The sequence below is a fragment of the Phyllopteryx taeniolatus genome, chromosome 8 (genome assembly GCF_024500385.1).
Source record: "Phyllopteryx taeniolatus isolate TA_2022b chromosome 8, UOR_Ptae_1.2, whole genome shotgun sequence".
Taxonomy (NCBI): Eukaryota; Metazoa; Chordata; class Actinopteri; order Syngnathiformes; family Syngnathidae; genus Phyllopteryx; species Phyllopteryx taeniolatus.
This window is the reverse complement of record NC_084509.1, coordinates 29,136,746-29,162,788: the sequence shown is the minus strand read 5'-3', so window position 1 is coordinate 29,162,788 and position 26,043 is coordinate 29,136,746. Positions and strand designations below refer to the sequence as shown.

The window sequence follows — 26,043 nt, the reverse complement described above, 5'->3', positions numbered from 1 at the left end:
CCAAAATTCAAAGTGGTACCTTCAGATCCCTTCCATGCATTCCACAGATCCTCCACGCTGATGAACTGGTCGTCCCCGTGGAAGCTGTTGTGCTTGGCCTTGGGGTCGTGGTAGTTCAGGTCCTCCCTCAGGAACTACCGGATGAGCACATCCACAGTTTAATACGTGACGAAAGGCTCCTTTTGTGTTACTTGAGCTGTGACAATGTTTATTGACACGCGGAGAAAGGCGCAAAAATGGATCGAATAAAAGGAGCGCTCAAACACAATTACACAATCACATCAAGCTGTTAATGAGCCGGAACAACAGCGAAGGTTCAGTGCTACTTTTTATATAGGGCAAGTTAACATGCAGAAAAACACGTGCGCTCGTTGCCAATGACTACTCGTGTTGTCAAGTGATACTTAACACAAGACTTCCTTGTTGTTTAATCATCCACAACCACAACAAATAAAGCCCTCAAGTGAAACTGTAGCCATTTAATTAAGGGGCTACCATAGACGAAGAGTAACCTATATACACTGTGTATATACAGTGGTACCTTGGCTTACCAGTTTTAATTCATTCCGTAACTCAAATCACTCATAATTAAAATCAACTCTCCCTTTTGAAATTACGGCCGCTACCTCCAGCACTCAAAATGGGCTAATTTCAGCAAAACTAGAAATAATTCATGATCCTTGGGCTATTTACACTAAAGCATGTCACAAACACGTTATATGGACAATTAGGAACTTTTTTTTTTTTTTTAAACTTTCAGCCTCCAACCTGAAGCATAATACAAAAAAACAAAACAAAAAAACTACTTTTGGCTTCCTTAACTTGAAGACAGTAAACGACAAAACAGGAGAGGTAAGAAATATAAACCGTGGTGCTCTCTGTTGCAGTGTACTACTAGCAATGTGGGTCATCCTTGTGTACATGACGCTAATGATTGACAGAAACTACTACCGGAGAAAGCGCAGCAGACAGCACAAATGAGAAATCCTCCACAGGCAGAGGAATGACGTTACTAATTGACCCCCTTGATGACAAATCGGATTCCAGAGGACCGAGTGAATCGTCGCCATTTACGTCCGGCGCCGCCTACCCCGTCGGTCTCCACCACGTCCACGTTGCCGTTCTTGTCGTCGTCCATCTGCTTGTGGATGCTGCGGATGGCCTCGAAGCTGAGGACGGGGTTCTCGTCCCGGCACAGCGTCCCGTCGATGCGACAGAAATCTGCCGCAGACAAGATGCTCGCAATGTCACCATACGTGAAAAAGCTGTTTTTATGCATGCCGTATCGTGGATAGAAAAAGTCTACACACCCCTTGTTCCAATGTGAACTGTCTTGTACAAGTCAATTGAGAAAGAAAAAAAAAAGTTTTTGAGAGGGTAAGTAAAAATAAACAACTGAGATCATGTGCTGTGTTCAGAATTAACCAATGCCATTCAGATTCATGTCAATTGGGACTCAGTACACACTTGCCACTAATTTAAGAGCTCCTGATTAACCGCAAATAAAGCTCAGGTGCTTTTATGGACATGTTTTACTTTCTAGCGTAAGCCCGAAGGTTTTGTGCTAACGCTGACTTGTATTTGGAACTGTTCATAATTCTCTCCATCATGCTGTTCTTTTGGAGTTAAGCTGTGTTGTGTTTCGCTAAACATACCGTTTGGAATTCTGGCCAAATAGTTCAACCTTTTCATGACCATAACACATTTTCCCATATGCGTTATAACAGGACGGTTTAAAGCCCATCATTTGTCTTGTGACTTGAAATATTGGCATGGGCTCGTTCGCATGAAAGACAGATGACGATGCAATCGAATAATTGGCCAATCTGTCAGTGCGGCCTTATCGAGTGACTCAGGTCTCCTCCCCGACAACTCCTTCCCTTTCGCGCTTGCTTCCTCCTTCCTGAAGACTCACTGATAAAGTCTTCCGCACATAGGAAACCGTATTTGGGATGAACAACAGATGTTAGGCTTTGTGAAGTGTAGCAAACAGTCGAGTTTATGACAACGCAGGCTGACTGATATGCACTGCTGCTCAAACTCTTTTCTACATTTTCGAAGCTTGCACAGTGGAACATCTGAAGTGGGACATAACTGAAGTTGGAAAAATACAACCATCGGGACAAATGTGCGCGTAATGTCGCAAAAAAATGACCTCTACATAATTTGACCTCTCTTCAGTTCAGCGAGCATTAGACAAATGACTTGTTGTAGGTTTTACTTCTTCTTTGGCTTTTTTTTTTTTTTTTGCTGAAATTATTTACAGAAGTCCATAAAGCTTTAGGGTTAGCCAAATGACTTACAGTTTTTATTATTTACAGCTGTTAACATCTTTTTCAACTTTAGACAGACAGACGCACACGCACACACACACACACACACACACGCGATCCCCTGCGCAGTTTAGTTAAAAGGTTTTATGATGGCAACAGTATGACATAGAACTGATTATTTCTTACGGTAAAAAAAAATTAAAATTGCCATGAAAAGGGAAATGAACCTTACAAATTCCACTGCATCTCCATTTTGTTGTTTCTTTTTAAGAAGAAAAAAAAACATTAAACAGGAAGACGTTGTTGGTGTCATAGTTGTGTTAAAATACAGTAAATGCCTTAATCCCGGAATAGAATGTGTTCTATGTATCCAATGTATCTCCATTTTGAGTTGTTTTCTTGTTAAGAAAACACACAAAATTAGAAGATATAGCCAGACGGTCTTCACTGAAAGCTGACTGGGACCTTTTTTAGAAGACAAAGAATACGTTGTATTATTGCATTACATTAAAATGCTGCCAGATCTGAACAGATTGAGTTCCACTTTAGAGACTCCACTATATATCTCCACTTTGAGTTGTTTCCCTTTTAAGAAACCACACAAAATCAGAAGACGTGTGGTCTTCACAGGCCAGGGGCCGGGATATTTTTCGGAAAACAAAGATGGCACTGTAGTGTTAGTCACGACACAATACAGTATATGCCGAAATCCCTCAACGGATTGTGTTTGACTCGAGAGATTCTGTTTTACACCATCGCCGTTTTGTTGTGAGGGTTTTTTTTTTTCTTCTTTCTTCTTTTTAAGAATATATGTGGTCTTTTCTTGACAGTGGATGTGATCTTTTTCCAGAAACACACTGTAGTTACCACATTATATACACTATTTACAGTAGCATACGCATGACCTCATTGAGCTTGGCCTGCCTTGACATTTGATACAGCCATTGAGAAATAAAGAACATTTCTGTACCGCATGCTTTTTTTGTGTATTGGTTGATATACATTTGACAGTGTGACTAGACTACATAAGAATTTCCAGTGTGATTTCCACATACCAACTAGTGTGCTCTTTATTCACAGGAGCTCTTATGACAAGTCGTACAAGAGACTGAACAGAAAGTCCTTTAACATTTGTTACTGAAAGATTTTGCGTTTGAGCCTTAAGAGCTGGGAGGGTGGCACCCCTTGCCCTGCCCCCCAGAAAAGAAAATGCAGCCAACAGGTTGCTACACCTGCGACTCAGCTTTTTTTCCCATCATTTGCCTTGCAGATAAGAGATTTACAAACCAGTCGACCTGCTTTTTTATTTGTATTTTTATTTTAAAGAGCTCCTGTTACGCTAGCCACTGGCAGTGAAGACCACATGCCATACATTTCCAACTAAACTGCCCGCGCAGCTACCGCTCATCCGAAATCCAAAAGAAAGCAAAGCTCAATGTGAGAGTGGGTACCAATCATCTACTTCAATAAAAAAAGAAATAAATAAACAAAACGCTGCGCCTCGTACGGACGCTTTATTTTATGTATTTAGAGTCTTCACTGAACTTACTTAACGTGCACGTCTTTGGAATGTGGAAGGAAAAAGAAGACCCCAGAGAAAATCCCAGACGTGCCAACCGCTACTTCACCGTGCTGCCCACCGTTGGTCTTTTTGTCGTGTAATAACTTCTATTGCTCAAACTGTTATTGTTGCACTTGTCTGCATCGTCCGTTTCCTAAACAGAAGACAAACTATTGATGTTCTTTCCTAAAAAGAAAATATCCAAGCCGTTACGGTACGTTTCATCTTGCCTGCCTCGTTTGTTTCCTAACAAGCCAAACTATTCCAAATACAATTAACATAATAAATGGACTACATGCACCACGCCCGTGACGTACTTCTCATCTCGCCGAAGATTGGCAAATTAGTTTACGGTTAACTTCCTGCAAATGAGCATTGCTGTGTGCCTTTTTGTATCTTAGAGGAGGAGGGGGGGGGTTTGCCTGGTACTCTCTACAGTTGAGTGAGAAAATAAGAGGAAAGAGGAAATACAGTCTATTATTTTTACACCTTGGTGTTGAACAACATTGTGCAATGTATGATGCAATCATGCTGGCAAAAAAAAAAAAAAAAAAAACTAACCTTGGCCACATTGCAGCTCAAACAGCTGCAGGTTTTTGCCCTGGCGGCACCTTTTGACACACCCGTTTCTATGGAACATTTCATAATGTATGTAAATAAAAGGTTGGCGGGTACTTCAGAGTAGCAGAAAGTGAGTGAGCATCGCTGACCGGAGCTGAAAATGATGACAAAGGCTTTTTGTTTTTGGGGTTCCACCACCACATACACCCTAAAAGGTTTAGAATGTTCTCATGTCCTTAAAAATGAAGAAACAAAAATAATTTGTCTGGTGCCGTTAGGAGCTACTTCCAAAGGGCCAGACTGGGAACCAAACCACCTCCAACGGGTTTTAAAAGACATTTTTCTCCAGGTCTGTAGAAGGAGTATGGTTGGGTTGTCTTTGTGCAGCAAAAATGGCTAGTCTGCCAGCTCTCAATTTCTGTGTCAGAAGAACAGGTCCGTGCCACTAATCCGAGCGACACAAAAGTCATGTAATTGGCAGTGCCTCAATGATCATGTTAACTATGTCGGAATTTCCTCCACATTGATTTTTGAATCATCGTATTAGCTGAAATGTAAAAATGATAGCCGGCGTTCCATCTCCTTTCCAAGCTATTCGCCTCACACGACATCTTTTCCACTGACACGTCACACTTTCAAGCTATACATCATCATTCAAGCTAGTTCCCCTGTTGTCTCAATGGCGCTGCCTCGGTCAAACGACATGGAAGGGTTTCGTTCACGAGTGCAAAGCGCCGTCTATTCCCACCCAGTAGTTTGTGTGACATCATGGTGAAAAGGTCTATTCTTACGGCTTGAATTACATACTGCAGGTGTACACTGTGTTGGTGTTAAGTAATTCATTGGGAATCTTCGCGTCGCTGTAACTCTAGCAATGATAAACAGCAGCGGCGGCGGCCATTAGTTCAATTGCTTCCTGTCTGATTAAGCGTTTCGATGCTCGCTGGAGAATGCGGGCCCGGCCGGGCTATTCTCAGCCGGGCCACATATAGAACCTGCACAAAGTTGCACTCAGAGTTCTAGTCTAGCTGCCTGACTCGAACTCGTCCACCAGTCAACATCGTGACGGATAGGCCTGTCACGATAATTACTATATCGACTTATCGTTCCATAAATAAAATGCACAACGATAGTTTTTACGCACTCAATAAATGGCCATTGTTGTGGTGAGCCGGCGTGCGGATTACACAGTGAGCACACAGAGTTGGACGGCTGTGTCATTAGCCACTAGCGCACTAGCCCATGGGCTCACGGAACGCCGGCAGACCGGTACACGCTTGTCAGTGTTGGCTCCGGCCAATACTCCACTGCCTTGCTCCACGTGCAGCGTGTAGATTCACAGTACAGAGACACTTAAGGTAAAGTTAACCGTTTGTTGTGTTCGCTAGCCGGGCCGGGAGCTAACGAGCTAGCCCACGAGCTAGCGAATTAAGGAGCTAAACAATTCGCTCCACTGCAGCAAAGTCGTTTAAAAACGTCACTCTGAGTCGTTGTGTGTGTTAATCCCCAATGAACACACACACGGGAATGTTAACTGTTTATTAAGCATAACCTCAGTGGCATACGTTATTCACCCAGTAGTTGACTACAGCAAACGTCAACGTATATTTGATTGACAGGTGAAGGGCTCATCTTCAGCGGACCAACCACACAGTAGCCAGGTTTACTTGGAGACTGTTCTGTCATTGCGAATAAAATAATGCCAATTGACGATCTCCGGTCAACTGTTTACATGTGATGTGATCTATTCCGACCGAGTGTATACATGATGTGCACTACACTTAATCGGAACGACCGTGAGACACGGCACGTCATTTATCAAGATGGGAGATCCGTTGTCTATTCAGCACAGCAGTTGGGATTGTTTTATACATTTATCTAAAGAAAAAAAAACACTTGATTAAAAACAACTTATAAGTAGCTGAAAACAAGCTCTCCATCGCATACAAGCTCCGTCGGGAGCCGCTATATTTACGCCGTGTGTAAAGGATGACGTCACCGCGGATTCACGTCGAGAAGAAGCATGCGCGGACAGAGCTTTTCCCGGCTCTTTTCTGAATGACGGTATACTTTTGAATTTATCGTTTGGCAAAAAAGGAATATTGCACCCCTCTGAAACCGAATGGTTCAGATTCGGCCTGTTTATTCCAACTGAGGTGTTTATATGGAGCATTTTCATTTGGCTTGGGCTTCTAAACCGATTATAAATCGGAATAGAAGGCTCCATGTAAAACCTGGCTACTTTGCAGCTCTTTATTTCAGACCAAGGGGGAGCCATATCAAAAGAAAAACAATTTGATAGAGAAACAGGAAAGGACATTATAATAACAACAACAATAAATATATAAACGCAAAAAAATTAAATAAAAAATACTTAGGGTTGGTCTTATTTTTCCATTTATCGTGATCGTTTTTTATAGTGTTTTTCATGTAATTGTTTTCTGTAATATGATGACTATTACAGAATTAGCATAGGTCAGTGATTTAACAGCACGTTCCAACTTCAGTACAAATTTGGGTAATGCACACATTTAAAAAGCAGACAAAAGAAATCTGACAGTTATTGTTTAAAAAAAAATAATAATCAGACGGGTGGGTATTTGTGACAGACTAAAATCTCACATTAAAACTGACAAAAATGATAACATTTGGACACTAATTGGGGGGGAATTTTTTTTTTTATTTATGCAAAAAAAAAAAATGGTTAAAAAAAAAAATTGGAACCATCAAAATTGAAGGTAGGCTTCGGAGAAAACATATTTTGGACTTCTCCTGACTAAAACAATCACATTCAACCAAAATTCCCCAGTTTAACTTTCTGTGGAAATTTACCGAAAACTTTCTGGATATTTACTGGAAATTTAGACCCCGCTCACCTGATATTCCATTTTCAGCAGTGTCGGCCGTGGAGGAACTGGGCCTGTCAGTGCGACTTTCTCCGATGACACACAAGCCAAATATCCACAGGGTCACCATTTTGTTGAGCTCCATGACTGCTCCACTGCTGCAAACACAAGGGAAGAAGAGTCAGATAAAACCTGTATTTCTTCTTCTCAGGGCACATATTAGCATGCAAACATGATGAAAAGCCAGACACTGCTCCAGTTTAAGCCATCACCCGTCTCACAAGTAAATACTGTCACTCCTTAACCAAGTCCATGGAAAGAAAATTCAGTATTAAATTCACATTAAAAAAAATAATAAACATGAATTAATCTGGGTAAATTATAGACATGTTGACAATTATTTTATAATTAAATTTAAAAACCCCAAAAGCTAAATTTTGATTGTCATTTGCTTTGCCTTATTAATCAAAGGTGAAAAAAAAAATATTGAATTGGGGTAGGTAGTGGGGGGCATTGGAGATTTGACTTTAAAGCCAATCAACTATCACTACTGTACATAATTCAGAACTGTCCTGTCGTCAGGGGTGAACACTGGCAATTGCCTGAGACCCCAACATTTCCAAGGGGCCCCAAAACATCTCGTGAAAACTGATTAATAAAGACTTTGGCTTTTAAAATTGTTTTAGTCTTAATTTACCGCTCAAAAACACGTCAAAAAACGATGAATCTATCGTTATCCTTTCAACTGCCCCCTCCCTTTTTCACTGTGACACCAAATAACTGACAGCAGCAAGAGCCAGACACTCTTGCCAGTAACACTAGCACTCGGACAGCAGATATTTAAAAAATTATAATTATTATTGTATCGTAGCGTAATTTCTTTTCCTCTGCTTAGTAATAACTTTACTGGGGGAAATGGAAGGCATAAGTCAATGTTAGTTGAAACGTTGTATTTATTTGAATTCTTTTCACTTTACTGCATTCCTCGAAAAGTGATTCTAGTGCCAGATATTTTGAATGGAAATGATGTTATTTTTATTGATATGTGATACATTTAATTGTGCGGTCTATGTAAAATATGCATTTCATAAACAAAAGGAGAAGATATCACAGAAAGTTGCCATTACTTATGTAATTGTAAGAAAAAAAAATGTATCAGGATATATATCGCTATCGGGATATTAAATTACTTGTATCGTTTTGTCCATATCGCGCAGGTAGACACCAAGAGCTGAGTATTAAGACACTCTAGATGGGTAAATACATAAATGTGGATTCATGTTCTTAGCAATTGTAAGGCATTTGAAATGACTGTGCTGTTCTGGTGACAAAAGTTTTTTATCATAATAAATAAAATGGGGAATAAACAAACACTCATTGACATGACTAATTGTCACCAATTATAAGGCGAAGGCTAGTTCAACTGCCGAGTTTAAGCTAGCGTGCGTGACAACGAGGACATTAACTTCGGCGCGCGACATTTTCACAATTGTAACATTTCCCACACCGTTAAGCGTGACTGATAATGCGGGACAAGGTTTCAAGTCCAATGGCACAATTGGACGACCTAGTGGGACGCTCATGAAGTAAGTAGTAGCTGCTACAACATCATCACCATCGCAGCGCCCAGTCAATAGTGGAACAAAACTTACGTGTCATGAATAAACAATCTGCGTTGAAGTACGTCCTAGTCGTAGATGATCATCGCTTCGGACATTAAAAAAAAGGCGATGAGGGAGTTCCCTTTGGAAGACGTCTCCTGTCTGGGTCTTTCCCCCGGGCGGAGAGCCTGAGCGAGTTGGCCGCTGCCGGAGCTGAAAGCGCCGCAGAATGTTGGGACGCAACTTGAGCCAATTCTTCTACGCTTATTTATTTTGCCTTCTGGTTGTCAAGTGGTGACGCTCGCCCCCTACAGTCTGGAGTACACACGGACCTCGTCGGGGGGCATGGCAAAAGGTGGCCATCTTGTGGATGAGTATGGAAAAATACATAGTAGGACTCAAAAAGTGAAAAGTAGTCCTCCAAATATTTACTTGAGTAAGAAAGTACTCGGTAAAAAACAAAAACAAAAAACAACAACACTCAAGTAAAATCGGATTACATCTTGTGCAGACGATGTAATCTGAAGGATGTTAATAAGTGTAAAGGGAGAGAGTGGCTAGCCAGCATCGGATGGTGGTGTGAAAGATGACTCTGGTGGTGGGGAGGAAGATTAGGAAGAGCAGAGAACCATGTGGTGGAAGAGTGTTGTGCGGCTTTTCGAGAAGAGCTGAAACAGGCTCTCGACTGGACCACTACAGCCAAAGTGATCAGAGAAACAGGCAGGAGAGTACTTGGTGTATCTTCTGGCGGGAAAGGAGAGAAGGAGACTTGGTGGTGGAACCTCAAAGTACAGGAAATCATGCAAGGAAAGAGGTTAGCAAAGAAGAAGTGGGACACTGAGAGGACTGACCTCTTTTTGCACAATTGTTGTTTGTTGTTGTTTTTTGTCAATGTCTTTATGTCTCCAAAGTGTTCTTTAAATTGACTGTCTGTTGTACTAGAGCGGCTCCAACTACCGGAGACAAATTCCTTGTGTGTTTTGGACATACTTGGCAAATAAAGATGATTCTGATTCTGATTCTGATTCTGAGGAGAGGTGAAATACATACATGGAGATGCGACGTAGGGCCAAGGTAGAGGTGGCAAAGGCCAAACAAGAGGCACGTGATGACATGTATGCCAGGTTGGACACTAAAGAAGGAGAAAAAGGATCTCTATAGGTTGGCCAGACAGAGGGATAGAGATGGGAAGGATGTGAAGCAGGTTAGGGTGATTAAGGATAGAGGTGGAAATATGTGTTTCCAAAGTGTTCTGTAAATTGACTGTCTGTTGTCGTACTAGAGCGGCTCCAACTACCGGAGACAAATTCCTTGTGTGTTTTTTGGACATACATGGCAAATAAAGATGATTCTGATTCTGATTCTGATGTTGACTGGTGCCAGTAGTGTGTTAGATAGATGGAAGGAATACTTCGAGAGAGAAGGAAGAGTAGAAGAGGTAAGTTTGGGGGACCAGGAAGTGGCAATGACTGAAAAATGGAAAGGCAGGTGGTTCTGATGACATTCCTGTGGAGGTCTGGAAGCATTTAGGAGAGGTGGCTGTGGAGTTTTTGACCAGCTTGTTCAACAGAATTCTAGCGGGTGAGAAGATGCCTGAGGAATGGAGGAAAGGTGTGCTGGTGTCCATTTTTAAGAACAAGGTTGATGTGCAAAACTGTGGGAACAATAGAGGAATAAAGTTGATGAGCCACACGAAGTTATGGGAAAGAGTAGTGGAGGCTAGAATTAGGACAGAAGTGAGTATTTGCGAGCAACAGTATGGTTTCATGCCTAGAAAGAGTACCACAGATGCATTATTTACCTTGAGGGTGTTGATGGGGCCTTGCCACCAAGGAACTTTTTAACCACCTCGGTGACCTCGGTGACCTCAACCCCAGAGATAGGAGAGCCTGCCTCGGAGAACCCAGACTCTGCTTCCTCATGGGAAGGCGTGTCGGTGGAATTAAGCTCACAACGTTCCGAGTCGAGGTCAGCAGCGCCCCATCCCCACTATACAGTGTTGATGGTGCACTGCTTCACCCTCCTGAGATGCCGGATGGTGGACCAGAATTTCCTCGAAGCCGTCCGGAAGTCATTTTCCATAGCTTCACCGAACACCCGCGCCCGAGTTTTTGCCTCAGCGATTACCAAAGCTGCTTTCCGCTTGGCCAGCCGGTACCCATCAGCTGCCTCAGGTGTCCCACAGGCCAAAAAGGCCCGATAGGACTCATTCTTCAGCTTGACGCATCCCTCACTACTGGTGTCCACCAAAGGGTTCAGGGATTGCCGCCACGACAGGCACCGACTACTTTACGGCCACAGCTCCGGTCGGTCGCCTCGGCAATAGAGACGCGGAACATGGTCTACTCGGTCTCGATGTCCCCCGCCTCCCCTGAGACGTGGGTGAAGTTCTGCCGGAGGTGGGAGTTGAAACTCCTTCTGACAGGGGATTCTGCCAGACGTTCCCAGCAGACCCTCATAATATGTTTGGGCCGGCATCTTCCCCCAACATCGGAGCCAACTCACCACCAGGTGGTGATCAGTTGACAGCTCCACCCCTCTCTTCGCCCGAGTGTCCAAGACATGCGGCCGCAAGTCCGATGACACGACCAGAAAGTCGATCATCGAACGGCGACCTAAGGTGTCCTGGTGCCAAGTCCACGTGTGGACACCCTTATGCTTGAACATGGTGTTCGTTATGGACAATCCATGATGAGAACAGAAGTCCAATAACAGAACATCACTCCATTCCTGCCAATCGCGCACTTTCAGGTCTCACTGTCAGTGCCCACTTGAGCATTGAAGTCCCCCAGCAGAACGATGGAGTCCCCAGCGGGAGCGCTCTCCAGCACCCCTTCCAAGGACTCCAAAAAGGGTGTGTACTCTGAACTGCTGTTTGGTGCATAGGCACAAACAACAGTCAGGACCCGTCCCCCCCCCCCACCCTAAGGCGGAGGGAGGCTACCACTGGGGTGAACCCCAAGGTACAGGGGCCGAGCCGGGGGCCAATAAGTATAACCACAACTGCTCGGCGCCTCTCACCGTGGGCAACTCCAGAGTGGAAGAGAGTCCAACCCCTCTCGAGAGGACTGGTACCAGAGCCCAAGCCGTGTGTGGAGGCGAGCCCGACTATATCTTGTCGGAACTTCTCGACCTCACGCACCGGCTCGGGCTCCTTCCCTGCCAGAGAGGTGACATTCCACGTACCTAGAGCCAGTTTCTGTAGCCGGGGCTCGGGTCGCCGAGGTCCCCGCCTTCGGCCACCGCCCAGCTCGCACTGCACCCGACCCCTGTGGCCCCTCCCACAGGTGGTGAGCCCATGGGAGGTATATTACTCCTCTCCAATTATAAAATAAGTATTACATTCATAGCACCTCCAGTAGAATTTACAGTAAATAACAACATTGTTGCTCACCACTGTGCAATACATTTTTATTGTCGCTTTTTTAACTTGAGAGCAATACTTTGGCACACTGTGATCACTGTGGACTTTGCACTTACACGTCACTGTGAGACTCTGCACAAGTAAACAAAACAAGCAGCAGCACGTCAATATTTGGGCGAGACGGAGAACCTTTGAGCATCCTGGCAGGTCGACATTCGTCCTCTAACCTCCGTGCATCTACTCTACGTCAACTCATCACGTGTGGGGGGGAAAAAGGCCTCAGTGGTGGCGTTCTTCCTCAGTGACCCGGTCTTCGACGTAGGTCTCGCTGAGTCCTTGGGGGGTCTCGAGTTAGAAGTTCTTGTCCTCGGAGGAGGAAATGATCATCACCTCGCGGCTCCTGAAGTCCCACGCCGCCGTGAGGTGAAAGGCCATGTTGGAGAAGACGACGAGATACTCGAACAGGGCAAACAATGTGTAACCTGGGGCGGAAAAGTCATTTATTTGTAATAATAATGGCGCATTCCAGAATTGTACAACATTTTCAAACTTCCATGAAACGTCAAATAACCCATGCACAAAATACAGAAAGCTTGCGTAAATTATAGTTGACACAACCCCGTGAATTATATTAGAATAAAAAGGCATTAAGATCCAAGATTTTCCTTTTTTTTTTTTTTTTTTTTAGATAAATAGCTAAATTTGTTCTTGACCAGTTAGCATCGCAGCTAACACAGCTAGCATGAACCCTGGAGAAACAACTCAAACATTGGTGCACTTTTATACCCCTAAAAAATTACCGTACGCGTGGTTTCCTCAGAAATATTGAATGACTTGTGTCAAGAGTTTGCATACTTACTCCCCGACTCACAGTACAAGTTGTGTTTGATGTAAAAGAATCCGGCGAAAGCGCAGAAGCACAATTTGAGGAGTAAGAAACGCACTTTCCAGTGATGGGATTTGGCATCCTGGGGGGGGGGAAAAAACCAAAACAATTATTAACAAACCTCAATTGTGCCTTGACTTAAATGTGCTCCAACACTCCGCCACTACACGATAGCAGCCGACTTTAAAAAAATAAAATAAAAAAACAGGACAAAAATGTTTTGGGGGTCTGGAACGTATGAATGGCATTTTCATTCCTCTCAATGGAGAAAGTTGATTTGAGGTACAAGCGTGTTCGCCAAACGGAATATACTCTTAAGTCAGGTAGCACGGTATAATGTTTTAATGTGACAATGTGTGCAGCGAGGGGCGGCTTACCTCGGGATTTAACGAACACTTCTTGACGGCCTTCCACAAGCGACACGTTATGAGCATGTAGATGAACGAGCTCAGAATGAAGAGGATGAAGCCTTCCTTGTGGACATCTAAAAGGTGAAGGGAAAGCGACGCTTGCGTTAAAGGGGACAAGTGGAAAAATCCATACTATAATTCTGACGATAATATTAGCGTTGTCATTGAAACACCCACAAGCTCCACGGGTGCGACACCCCTGAGGAAAAGCGGGTGTGGGTGCCGACGGCGAGGCACGCCTACTCACAGTAGGTCTCGTTGGACGACACGTAGGTGAGCAGCAGCAGGCCGAGGTTCTCGGAGACGGAGAAGGCCAGGCTGAGGTAGGCCAGCGAGCGCTCGGGCAGCCGGGCGGAAAAGCGCACCTGGTAGAACTTGAAGTAGGTGAAGGCCACCAGGAGCCTGGGCGCAGAGTGCAGGCCCACGCAGAAGCGCCAGATGTGGCGCTCGGGGCTCAGGCTGATGGAGGCGCTGATGGACGGCAGGTAGTTGGGAACCTGGAAACACACACACACACACACACACCAGACAACATTTTGGATTTTTAAAAAGTGGCCCATGGGCCATCAAATTAAAATGTGTTTTTTAAATACATCAATTATAAATGTTTTCATTTTGTCTGTTCATTTTTCTTTATATTTTTACTAATATATACACAGTAATACATTATTTTAATAAAATCATAATTCATTCTTGTTTTTAAGTCACTTCATTTCATTTAATTAATTGAATTATAATGAATTAACCAATGATTGAATAGATTCTGATTGAATAAAAGAAATACAAAAACGTTGCATGCACATTTAAAATATTTTATTTGACCATTTTTTTATTCTGCTTTGCTAATCAATAAGTCAACCAATTATGTAATAAATACAAAAATGTTACATGGGGTATGATTTTTATTGGAATGTTTTTTTTTCATTATTTGCAATCAATAAATTCATGGAGATTTATTCAAACATATACAAGTTTTTTTCACTTGTAAAATATTTTATATTATCATTTTTTATTTTCTTATTTGCAATCAATACATTTATTATTGAAATTTCATCCATCCATTTTCTGAGCCGCTTCTCCTCACGCGGGTCGCGGGCGTGCTGGAGCCTATCCCAGCTGTCATCGGGCAGGAGGCGGGGTACGCCCTGAACCGGTTGCCAGCCAATCGCAGGGCACACAGAAACAAACAACCATTCGCACTCACAGTCACACTTACGGGCAATTTAGAGTTTTCAATTAACGTGCATGTTTTTGGGATGTGGGAGGAAACCGGAGTGCCCGGAGAAAACCCACGCAGGCACGGGGAGAACATGCAAACTCCACACGGGCGTGGCCGGGGATTGAACCCGGGTCCTCAGAACTGTGAGGCTGACGCTCTAACCAGTCGGACACCGTGCCGCCATTGAAATTTCAATGAATTTAGACTTTTTGTGATCAGTAAATTACCAATTTAATAAAATGAATACAAATATGTTACATGTATAATGTAAAATATTTTATTTGACCATTTTTCATTTTATGACAACCAATAAATGTAAAATGTGTAATTTCTTTTACTGATATTTTATTATTATTATTATTATTATTTTTTTTTTTTTTTTTTTTTTTACCATAAACAAATAATCTTATTTTAATGAGCCTATTTTAGAGAAAAAACGAAATCAACGACAGTAATAGTCCAGGACCCGATCATGTGAAGGCTCGATGGGCCGCGAATCAACATCTTGTCATTTTCCTACCTTGCAGTGTGTGCCGGTGGAGTCCTCAAAGTGAAAGACGGAGGAGATGAGGACGCAGATTACAAGGGCCAACAGCGGCAGGCTGACGGTGCCCAGGGCACACGCGGTGAAGGAGATGCGGATGACCAGAGGCCTCTCGTAGCCGTACGAGTCCGCTATCATCTTTCGTACCGCTCCTGTAACCACGGAGAAGAAAAGGCTGTTTGGACAAACTGAAACAAACGAGAGGGGGAAAAAAAGCTGTAAACGAGTAGAGGAGACATTGGCGAATGTACTGTAATGTTTTATAACAACAATAAAAGTATGTTCAACCCTTCCACCATGAATAGTGCGGGCGTTGAAATGGCCACATGCCCCTTCGGTTTGAGACCCGAGGGGAAAATGTGGCTGTTGACGAAAAATACTCCGGGGGAGGAAAATGTGGGTGTTTCACCGGCTAAAGTGTTGGTGTTCAAACACCCAGATTCCCCACAGGTGTGATGCCTCTGTGAGGAAGTTGGTGTGTTGAAAAACCTTTACCATAAAAAGTGCGGGTGTCGAAAATTTGGGCCGGAAAAAGCGGGGGTGTTGAAAGACCCCCCCCACAGCTACGACGCCCCTGACAAAAAGTGGGTGTTGAACAATGTTATCGCAAACACAGAGGGTGTGGAACCCTCTCCCAGAGAAGTGTGCAGATTTTGTGTCACTGGTTAGTGTGTATTGAAACTGTTGCTTGAATTAGAAATACACGTGTCGCGAACAATAGCGATAGGTGAGGGTGTGAAGATCAATGCATTTCACGGGAGGAAGGAACGGAAAGAAGCATTGTACAAAGACTTTGGGTACGGATGAACTTGACTGGCCTGCGCAGAATCCTGACATCAACCCCATAGAACATCTCTGGGCTGACTTCGAGGGCAGACTGAGGGACAGGCCTTTTCGTCCAACAAGGTGATGAAACTCTCTGGTAAACACTCCCCTATACCCTGCGGAACGCCTTTCCACATGTGCTGGCGCTGTTAGCTGCACTGACATCTTGAATTAAGAATGTCACTTAGTCGATTGGCACGTCAAGGCAGGTGAGCGAATACGTTTGACGATGTAGTGTTCCTTACCCAAGAGTTTTGTTGCAGATGACGCGAGCATTAAGCTACCGGAGCTAATATGTTCAGTAGGCTAACGTTAGGATTATGCTAGTCAAGCACTTTATATCATTTGTATATGCCGAACGTATGGTTGGAATGTGTTCAATTGTAGCTGATCGTGGGATAAACAACACATTTGTATGTCGTTGTCGTTTCACAGTGATTGCTGAATTAAAGTGTGAAAAGGAGAACAACATTCCTGGTGCGTCGTACTCCGGTTAACGTGGCCATTCCGAACAAACTCAGCATTTTGACAGACCGTCAATTTACGGAAGTCTTGTCACATTGCCGGTGCAAGTATTTTTGTCCACTCGGGGTCGCCATCCTCACATTCTCCATTGTAGTAGTTGTGACTTTGAATGTGTGCGGCGTTAAAAAGGAGGGTCTGGCCTGTTGAGTGACGTCGGATTCGGCCAATGAGACTGTAGAGTTGACTGACAGTTAACCAGTTTGCGCGTTAAGTGACTCGGCGTCAATTGTGGCTGTGCGGCGATTGTATGAAGGCGCTTGTTATGCCTTTTTTTTTTATTTTTTTTTTTTATTAAAGCAATCGAAAGTCCCCCAGCAGCTGTGTCTATCCTTGACCACTGTGGCGAGATTAGAATTGATTCTAAATAACAGTGGTAGGCTACATTAAATTAGCTAACAATGTTCACTTTGCTGTTGATGTGCAGTTGCACTTTGCACTTTATCTTCCTTTTTTTTTTTAAAGTGTGAAATGATGGCAAAATTTGGACATTATTTCCTCCTGCGTCTGAAGTAATGGTCCGTGATGAAAAATGATCACCACAAAATCCCGCAAAAAAGTCTGTGGTACGCCAATTACTCATGGATTTTTAGTATGCATAGTTCCAGATCAAATTTAGAGACACACCCCCCAAAACACACACACACACACCGGACCTCTATTGGCATTTGACTATGTTTCATTAAATACTCCAAATGACAATATTGTATTTTAGATGATATAACATGACAGTATTTGGAATTTGGGATTTATGTTGTCAATGGTTTCTAGAATAATACAAAAATTAAAGCAGATAATTTTGCGCTGGTCTCTTATTCCCCCCCCCCCCCCCCCCCCCCCAAGAGCAGTGTGCTTCTCACTAGCGCTTCTAATATTTTGCCTCATAGGCTCACCAAAATATTAGAAATAGCCATCAACATGATGCAGTACAGATTCACCAACCACAATAAAGAACTTATTGTTATCAGCCCACAGCATCTCTGCCAAAGCATCATTTTTAGGGAACAGTTGTGCGGGTGTGATGGCAAAGATGGCGTCCGTTGCGTGGATGGAGCAGAGTGTGACCCAAAAAAAACATGACGACACGCACAATAAGAAGAACACGTTGTCACCCACTCGATGAGCCTCTCGTCCGCGTGGAAGAAGTGGCCCCGCAGCAGCGCAGAAGATGCTGGGCGACAAGAGAGCGACGTGCACGCGCGGGGAGGATGCACGCGCGCACGCAAACACGCGCGCGCACACCTCTCTTAACGCGTCACATGATCAATTATTAATATCTGCTTGAAAGTGTGTGTTTTTGTTCCGGGGTCGAACTGGGAGGAGGCGATGGAGCTCTGCGTGCTGCTGACGAACCCCCCCCCCCCAAAAACAAACAAAAAAAAAAAAAAAACGATGCGTTGATGTAATGAAGATTACGTCATCTGCCTTATGCCCCGCCTCCCCGGGCTCTTCCGGTACACACACAAATGCACACAGTAAAGGATGGAGAGCAGCACGTGATAAAGCTCGCTGATTCTTTTATTTACTGTTTTGCCTTTTTTTTTTTTTTGGTCACATTATTATTGCAATTTCGTGCTGGCACGGTTTAAATGCTCGTGGATTCAGTGTAGATTGCTTTTATCCATCGGAAATGCAAAGTTTATTGTGCTTGTTTATTTGTGTCTCAGTGTTGCCAGGTAAGATTTTTTTTTTTTCTTTTTTTTTTTACGTATTTATTAAAAAAAAAAAAAAGGCTGCAATTGATGACGGCCATTTGTTCATATAATTTTGATAGGAAGTGCAAAAAAAATAAAATCAATGTGTCAATAGTTTGCTTAAATCATTATATTGTTTAATTTTTGTTTTGTATAGGAACACTGTTTTGAAGACTTCAGTAAAAAATATACAAACATTTTTGATTCCTAATTTAGTTACATAAATTAAGCACACCGGGTTTTTTTTCATTTTATTTCCTACACTACAAAATGATTTTTGTTTTTTATATATTGGGGACACTGTTTTTAATAGTTAATTAACGAAAACAATTCTACATTAGGAAAAATAATCGCTTTATTGTTTATTACTTTGTTCTATTTTCTATACATTAGGAACAGACTGTTCCTTTTATATATATATATATATATATATATATATATATATATATATATATATATATATATATATATATATATATATTGTTAAACAATATGAACACTAAAAAAGTTTTCAAATGTTTTTTTTATTGTTTTGTATATTTTTGAACATTTTGGAAGAGCATTTTTCAAAATAATTAAATTTATTTTTATACATTAGGAAGATCATTTGTGATCGTTTATATTTCTTAACAATTTGTTTTCATACATTAGGAATCATGTTTTTCACGCTTTGTATTTGTTTGTTTGTTATGCATTAGGATTACGTCATAATGGTTTATGTGTTTTATATAAATTTTTAATAATAAAAAAAAATAAATCTTACACATTGTAAAACACTGTTATTAAATCACTGATAATAATAATTATTATTATTAAATTGCTCATACATTAGAAACACTGTTTTTTTTTTTTTTTAATGTATTCATTTAAAACAAAAAATTTGGTTTATTTCAATGTTTGGTGTACTGCAAAATCTCATCCGAACTGTCATTTTTATGATTAATTAAGCAATGTATTATAGTGATTTGCAGTGATGTATGTGTTTTCAAGGCATCGTCGCACTGAGAGCTGTTTCTAATATTTTGGGTTATATGAGTGGGGGGGGGGGGGGGGACTTTTAATATGCAACTGTAGCCTTAACGCATACAACCTACCTTTGTGTGCATTTCATTCTTTATGGATGATTTTTCGAACACGCCAAACGGTTTTGCATCGTCCAGATGTTTGGCGATTTCACTCCATCCTAATCCCTCCGGTGTGGACCCTCTTTGTAAGCTGTCATTGCAACAGAAAACATCTGGCACATCCAAATGTTTAAACACATTCAACAACCCCAAATATCAGAAAATCATATTCATCTTCCAACCTCGTGTTTGTGTGTGTGTCACACCAACACTTTCCACTTACATGCTGAACGGCTAGAGGAAGTGTGCGCTGGTTTCCGGTTTTGGGGGGTGGGGCGGGGAAGCGGCAGTAAAACAGGCCAAAGTCCAGATGTCTGAGGGAGAAGAAGGGCAAAATATTGACTGAGCAAGATTGTATGACTTGTGACTTGCTTAACCCAAGTAATGGCTGGACTCCACTTTTTGTTGGGTCGCCACTTGACTTGCGTGACTTTTTGCCATAATAACTTCCGACTTGCTTGAAACTTGAAGGTGAAGAATTGTACTTATGACTGGCACTTGTGACTTCCTCCCACCTCTGGTTTATCGCCGCAATCATAAAACATTGTGGAAAAGGGGTCACTCTTCATTTGAATACCAATTCAAAAAAAAAACTTTCATTAAGCAGGGAGTGTTTATATTAACCAGAATGCAAGTGTTAAAAAATAAAATAGAAATTAAAAAAAAAGTAATCAGTCATTCCAATGTTAAATGTTAAAACACACAAGTTAGCAGCCAACTAGCTAGCGGCTAGAAGCTAATATTAGTATTCGACTCCACTTTTGCACATGCTAACAAGCTAGCTGCCGTACTTTCCTTCACTTAGCCTATTGGCTAGCTTTCGCTTTATTTTCAAAGGTTGAACGTGCTAGTGTAATGTTTTAACATGCACCAAAAGCAAGGCCCGATGCAACTTGTATGTTATTAGGCCACTTTGAGACAAAAACGGCCATATTGGGACACCAAAAAGGACAATATGGAACACTAGGGGGCAAAATGGTACATAACGAGGCACAATAGGGGACATTGAGTGGCACGAGAGACAAAAGGGACCATGAGAGACAATCGACATGATGGGACACCTTGAGACAAAACGGCACGTAATGGGACACGTCAGGACACACTATGGGAGATGGTGGGACATAAAAGGGCATATTATGGGTCGCGACGGAGGGTCACTGGACATAATAACGGAAATCTTGTCAGACTATAGGGGGAAAAACCAAATGGGACATCGTGGGACGTGGCGCATTTTCCCAGAAAATGTGGTCGGTTCCTTCGAGGTGTTTGCTCCCAATTCATTCCAATTGATGATGTTGTCTCTCGTGTCCGAAGCCTCGTGGTGCGCCCACAGCCGATTTGCCCGGAAGCTCCTCAGTGATCTGTTTGACAACTACGCGAGGACACCGATGCCATCCTGAACGTCACCCTGCAGGTCACGCTCTCGCAAATCATCGACATGGTAAAACAGGTGGATTTAGTGGGATTTTGTACAAAAATGCAGTACACCATAGTGAATCTTGAGAAACTCATTATTGCGATTCATATTTTGGGGGCGATTTACGGTAATCTGAATTTAGTCTGTGCAACTTTTGAAGGAATTTCGTCATGACTTGAAATGTGATATTTCCGGCCGTGAGAACCTATCTGGTTTGATGCCAGCGTTGAATGTTTTACAGGATGAGCGAAACCAAATACTGACGGCCTATTTGTGGATCCGACAAGCGTGGCTCGACGCACATCTCAAATGGAGTAAGGATGACTACGATGGCCTCGATACCATCCGTATACCTAGCAGTTATGTATGGAGACCCGATGTAGTCCTATATAACAAGTAGGTCGGACCGGTGTCGAGTTACCATTGTACGACCGTTCGGTTTCTATAGAAAAGGCACAAGCTGGACATTCCTTGAGGACACGTTATTCACGGGAGTGTGCAGACCTCCGTCTGTTTTTTATGCATTAGTAAATGGCCACAGCTGACAACTAAACATGAAACACAGACACAAAAAACTGAGGAACGAGTGCAACAACCCGCGGACTCGTCCCTTAGCGGGTGCACTTGTGCCTTGTTGGAGGTCCATCCATGTCCTCGTGTATTTGGAGTGCAGAGGTCGGCTTACTCCAGTTATTTTAACCTGCGCAACTTTGGGGGGATTTTTATGACTTTACGCAGATCTGATATGTGCTCTGAGGATCAGCGGTACAGAAAATGGCTGGATGGATGGATACAGTACTCAGTATACAGTACACAAGTATATACAATAAATGAACAAGTCATGTAAATGGGCACATTGCTCCGTCTTGTGATCGGATCGGTGATCGTTTTTTTAAACTGGCTGATCGGTGATCGGCCCCAAAAATCCTGATCGTCTAAAGCCTAATTTGAATCTCCACAACTTTAGGGGGATTTAAGGTAGGTTTAGTCAAACTGCGCAATCTGGGGGAGATTGAACGTAAACTTTAATCAGTGCAATTTTTTGGGGAAGCGACCCTCATCTTACTTCAAACTTTGCACCTTTGGGACAATTTAAAGTAGTCTTATTTTAACCTACGCAACATTATAGGATTTACTGCAGTCTTGGATTGGTACTTGAACACGAACTTTCAGTTTAGGACCCCGGTTGGAGAGCAACCCTCGGAAATGCAATCAATCCACTTCTCTACGCGGTGTCTTTCTGCCTTTCAGTGCCGATGACCACTTTACTGGCCCCATGGACACCAACGTGGTGATCCGCCACGACGGCCAAATCATGTGGGACTCGCCGGCGATCACCAAGAGCTCCTGCAAGGTGGACGTGTCCTTCTTCCCCTTCGATGCGCAGCAGTGCAGGTTGACCTACGGCTCGTGGACCTACAACGGCAACCAGCTGGACATCCTTAATGCCATGGAGAGCGCTGACCTGGCTGACCTGGTGGACAACGTGGAGTGGGAAGTCCTTGGCATGCCAGCCAAAAGAAATGTCATTTTGTACGGCTGCTGCGCCGACCCTTACCCCGACGTCACCTACACCCTGAAACTCAAGAGGAGGGCGTCCTTCTACGTCTTCAACCTGCTGATACCGTGCGTGATGATCTCGTTCCTGGCTCCGCTGGGCTTCTACCTGCCTGCCGACTCTGGAGAAAAAGTGTCCTTGGGCGTCACCGTGATGCTGGCGCTGACTGTCTTTCAGCTGCTCGTTGCAGAGATCATGCCGCCATCGGAGAATGTACCGCTCATCGGTAAGGATTAAGGATCGATCGTATCATGAGTATCAACAAGGTTACGTTGTGTAATTACTATGTCCTGACAGAGCCATCCATTCCTCCAAGATGAAGCCTGATGACCGGTGGGTAAGAGTAATTCACAGATGACGAAGCACATTGACAGCTACAGACATTAAAGAGTTACAATGAACCGATCATATGTGATGGTGGGATGGGCCACAGTCTAGCCTTTCAGCCAGTTCTGGTCTTTTCTTTCCAACACCCAGACCCTGGAAATCCCCAGTGCCTCTCCTGACCCTGGCCAAATGGGAGAGTTGCAACTGGAAGACCATCTGGCATTAAAAAAAAAGAAGAAAACATCTCGACAAATCATGCGACTTAAAAGCCTGAAACACTGTGGCGATCTCTAAGGGGAGGGATCAAAAGAGAAAGCTAATCCAGTTGTCAACCTAGCATAGATTTTTTTGGTACAAACGCCACCTAGAAAGGCCTGAACCAAGAATCACATTGAGGGGTTGAGGTTTAGGGTTAGGGTTCCTAGAAGGACTGTTCCTGTCCAAGGGTCAGGGTTACCCTAATGGCATTGATAACCACAACCAACCAATGTGCAAACGCATGCCCTGTCTCTCATCCACAGGAAGGTACTACATCGCCACCATGACCATGATCACCGCCTCCACTGCATTAACCATTTTCATCATGAACATCCACCACTGCGGCCCGGACGCCAAACCTGTGCCCAAGTGGGCCAAGAAGGTCATCCTGCAGTACATGGCCAGAATGTGCTTCGTTTACGAGGTCGGGGAAAACTGCATGTCTCCCCAGTCCGAGAAGCGGGAGCCTCCACTGGTGAAGAACCGCGACACGAATGGCCTGCCAGGGACCCGCGGGGAGGATCGGACCTTCGGGATGGAAGCGGTTCGCCCCGTGACCACAGAGGGAAGTGAAGACTTGGAGGAGTCGATGGAGAGGAATCCCAGCAATCGCTACACCTCCTGGAAGAACGGCGCCTGCGTCAGCGCGGACTACGAAGACTCAAGCAGCGCGAGGAGATGCCGAAAAGCCGGCGTGAGCGACGGGGATGGGTACCACCGGGCCCCCTGCGACGAGAGCCTTCTGCTGGTGCCGAACGTGGAGTACATCGCCAACTGCTACAGGGAGCAGAAGGCCACTCAGAAGAGAAGCGGCGAATGGAAGAAGGTGGCCAAGGTGCTGGATTGCTTCTTCATGTGGTTGTTCTTCATCATGGTCTTCTTCATGAGTCTTCTCATCATGGGCAAAGCCATCTAACACCGCGCTCGTTCTTCTAGCGGAGTCATGCTCGATGGCAGTGTTTTACAGAACTGTTTTGTCTGCTGGCCTAAACACGATCAGAAGCACTGGCCTACATTCACAACCTAAATTCTCATATTTGTTCCATGCAACAGTCTACTCTCTTATTTAGTAGGGTTCCTCGTGTGTGAGATCTTGTCCAATCAGCCTTTTGTCAATCTAATCTGCCCGGGGGTCTTCAGACTCAGCGATGCCGGCCAATTTGACTTGGGACCGTTTCTTTTAACCAGTCAGATTTGAAATTCGCCTCATAAGTTGAACTTGTAAGTTCCAATAGTTCCAGTATTGTTGCATAGCATTTTTGTAACATATTGCTGGTTTCTAGGTGACAGCGGTGGTATAAAGAGGTGGACTAAGTTGGGTAAGAAACCATGAAAGGCCCAGGTACCAAGCGCACGGCATGTACCGGGGGGATTTTGTTTGTTTGTTTGTTTGTTTGTTTAACAATAAATGCACACATATTCCCCTGATTTGGAGGACAATTCAAGAAGAATTGCTTCCACTCGACCCCAAAATGACCTTCAATTGGTTCGTTATACATATATGACATCCCTTAAACATTTAAGATGTTTTGGCCGCATTAATTTAGTGCAAACATTAAGAGGACCACGCCCTATCTGGCAGAAATGAGTAGAAGGTTTTCTGTTGACCTTTTACCTTTGCGCAGACAGATGTGGCCTTTGGTCCTCCTCCTGTTCGATCACCTTTAAACAATCCGAGGGTCACGGCACCAAATCTGTTCGGAATTCCAACCGAGTCGCCCAGCCGGCCTCGCAACGAAAAAGCCCTCGATGGGATTCCTATACTTCCCGGTTGTTTTCACGTTTGGTGGTGATCTTGTTTCCAAATCAAAAAAATGGACACGCTAAACTTGTCTTTTGAGTATTTAATGCAACCCAATCGAGTATACAGATTTGCAAAGCTCGATCTGATCTCTCTTCCTTCTCCCGTGCCTCTCTGTTTCAGATAAGTCTGTTCCTTCAGCAGCTCCTTATCAAACCAGTTCTCGCCTGTTCTCGGCCTGAATCTTATCCGAATGTGTGTCGTGCAGGTGTGTGCGTGTGCATTCATAACATAGTGTGATCAGTTTTAACAAACAAAAGCTAGTGTGTGTGTGTGTGTGTGTGTGTTCTAGTTTCCAGTATAGCAATCTAGCTAACAATGCGCAGCAGTGCGGGTTTAGCAACAGATGAAGCCAGATGACGGCGGGTTAGAGTCATTCCCAGATGACGAAGCACATTGACAGCGACGCACGTTAGAGAGCATATGCGGTGGTGAACACAGGGTGGGCCACAACGTTGCCTTTTCCAAACACACGGACCCTGCAAATCCCGAGTGGCTGTCCCAACTCACAGCCATCTAACGGCACGCCGGTAATGATCACTGGCTTTCCAGAGCTTCCTTGTCTGCTGTCTTAAACACTATCAGAAGCACTGTTCACAGTGCTTCGATTCGAATATTTGTTCCATGAAATTGTATTCAATTAAGTCTGGTCTCCGATTTGGCAGAAGTTCCTCGTGGCTACTTCCAGGACATGTGTGTGAGATTTTGGCCAATCAGCCGGGGTCTTCAGACTCAGTAACATTGTGTAATCGAAAGTGGAAAAACAAGTGTCGACCGAGACCACCGGATCCGTTCCAACATGAAACATTTACACTGTTTAAAGTTCAGAAAAACAAACAAGTGGTCACGCGCGGGTTTCCTCGGGGGGTGTCATGAAACAGACAAATAGCTAACAAATAGCATCAGCATTAGCCACCAGCGGTTTAATCGAAGCCTTTAGGGAGGAATTACCATGCCAGGCAATTCATAAGATTGCGCAAGATTTCCTGCGCTCCCAGAGGGCCTCATTAATAATAACATTTTTGGACAGTAATGATGCCCTCCTCCAGCGGATGTAATTGTTTCTAATACTTCGTTTCACAATCTTTGCAGATAATAATAGATTTTCACTATAGACTTTACGATAACAATCGACAATTTAAATCACTATAATTCACGTAACCTAGTTAAAACTAACTATACCTCGAAGAAGAAAAAAAACTCATCTGTCCTTGACTGACAATGTAATCAAATTGAATGTGTTAATTTTTTT

At 43.5% G+C, this 26,043-nt stretch overlaps 3 protein-coding genes across 12 annotated transcripts in view; 1 reads left to right on the top strand and 2 right to left on the bottom strand.

Annotated features, from left to right (window-relative positions):
- Nucleotides 1–9,097, bottom strand: part of LOC133481883 (stromal interaction molecule 1-like) — a 31,786-nt gene extending 22,689 nt beyond the window's left edge. For 2 of the 7 annotated variants that reach the window (XM_061781168.1, XM_061781170.1), the window contains exons 1-4: nt 8,894–9,097; nt 7,272–7,399; nt 1,091–1,221; nt 20–134 (exon numbers count right to left, since the gene is read on the bottom strand). In XM_061781168.1, coding sequence (XP_061637152.1) covers nt 20–134; nt 1,091–1,221; nt 7,272–7,386 — 361 coding nt within the window. In that variant the 5' untranslated portion in view covers nt 7,387–7,399; nt 8,894–9,097. The remainder of the gene's footprint in view (nt 1–19; nt 135–1,090; nt 1,222–7,271; nt 7,400–8,893) is intronic. The other 5 variants (XM_061781173.1, XM_061781175.1, XM_061781169.1 and 2 more) reach the window with 4 other exon arrangements.
- Nucleotides 9,098–12,236: 3,139 nt separating this feature from the next.
- On the bottom strand, nt 12,237–24,746 carry LOC133481862 (post-GPI attachment to proteins factor 2-like). 3 transcript variants are annotated; one of them, XM_061781089.1, is made up of 8 exons: nt 24,606–24,746; nt 19,654–19,744; nt 19,401–19,543; nt 15,242–15,417; nt 13,750–13,999; nt 13,470–13,576; nt 13,066–13,174; nt 12,237–12,688 (listed from the first exon to the last, which is right to left on the bottom strand). In XM_061781089.1, the coding sequence occupies exons 4-8, from the start codon at nt 15,401–15,403 to the stop codon at nt 12,558–12,560; spliced, it is 759 nt and encodes a 252-aa protein (XP_061637073.1). In that variant the 5' UTR covers nt 15,404–15,417; nt 19,401–19,543; nt 19,654–19,744; nt 24,606–24,746; the 3' UTR covers nt 12,237–12,557. The 3 variants fall into 3 exon arrangements, with proteins under 3 accessions (XP_061637073.1, XP_061637074.1, XP_061637075.1); XM_061781090.1 differs by having other exon boundaries at nt 19,401–19,521; XM_061781091.1 differs by lacking the exons at nt 19,401–19,543; nt 19,654–19,744; nt 24,606–24,746 and adding an exon at nt 17,729–17,907.
- On the top strand, nt 18,061–24,654 carry chrna10a (cholinergic receptor, nicotinic, alpha 10a). Of its 2 annotated transcripts, XM_061781088.1 has the most exons (4): nt 18,061–18,288; nt 21,089–21,161; nt 22,099–22,631; nt 23,254–24,654. In XM_061781088.1, exons 2-4 carry the CDS (start codon nt 21,157–21,159, stop codon nt 23,904–23,906), a joined length of 1,191 nt encoding a protein of 396 aa, XP_061637072.1. In that variant the 5' UTR covers nt 18,061–18,288; nt 21,089–21,156; the 3' UTR covers nt 23,907–24,654. The 2 variants fall into 2 exon arrangements, with proteins under 2 accessions (XP_061637072.1, XP_061637071.1); XM_061781087.1 differs by lacking the exon at nt 18,061–18,288 and having other exon boundaries at nt 20,938–21,243.
- Nucleotides 24,747–26,043: the final 1,297 nt, after the last annotated feature.

Excerpts from the sequence above, each read along its gene's own strand:
- LOC133481862 (XM_061781089.1), bottom strand. The coding sequence starts at position 15,403 with ATGATAGCGGACTCGTACGGCTACGAGAGGCCTCTGGTCATCCGCATC. Across the intron at positions 13,577-13,749 it reads GTCGTCCAACGAGACCTACT|ATGTCCACAAGGAAGGCTTC; the intron begins GTGAGTAGGCGT and ends TTCACCTTTTAG. Across the intron at positions 12,689-13,065 it reads CTTGTACTGTGAGTCGGGGA|GTTACACATTGTTTGCCCTG; the intron begins GTAAGTATGCAA and ends TTTCCGCCCCAG.
- chrna10a (XM_061781087.1), top strand. The coding sequence starts at position 21,065 with ATGCCAGCGTTGAATGTTTTACAGGATGAGCGAAACCAAATACTGACG. Across the intron at positions 21,244-22,098 it reads GATGTAGTCCTATATAACAA|TGCCGATGACCACTTTACTG; the intron begins GTAGGTCGGACC and ends TCTGCCTTTCAG. Across the intron at positions 22,632-23,253 it reads GGAGAATGTACCGCTCATCG|GAAGGTACTACATCGCCACC; the intron begins GTAAGGATTAAG and ends TCTCATCCACAG.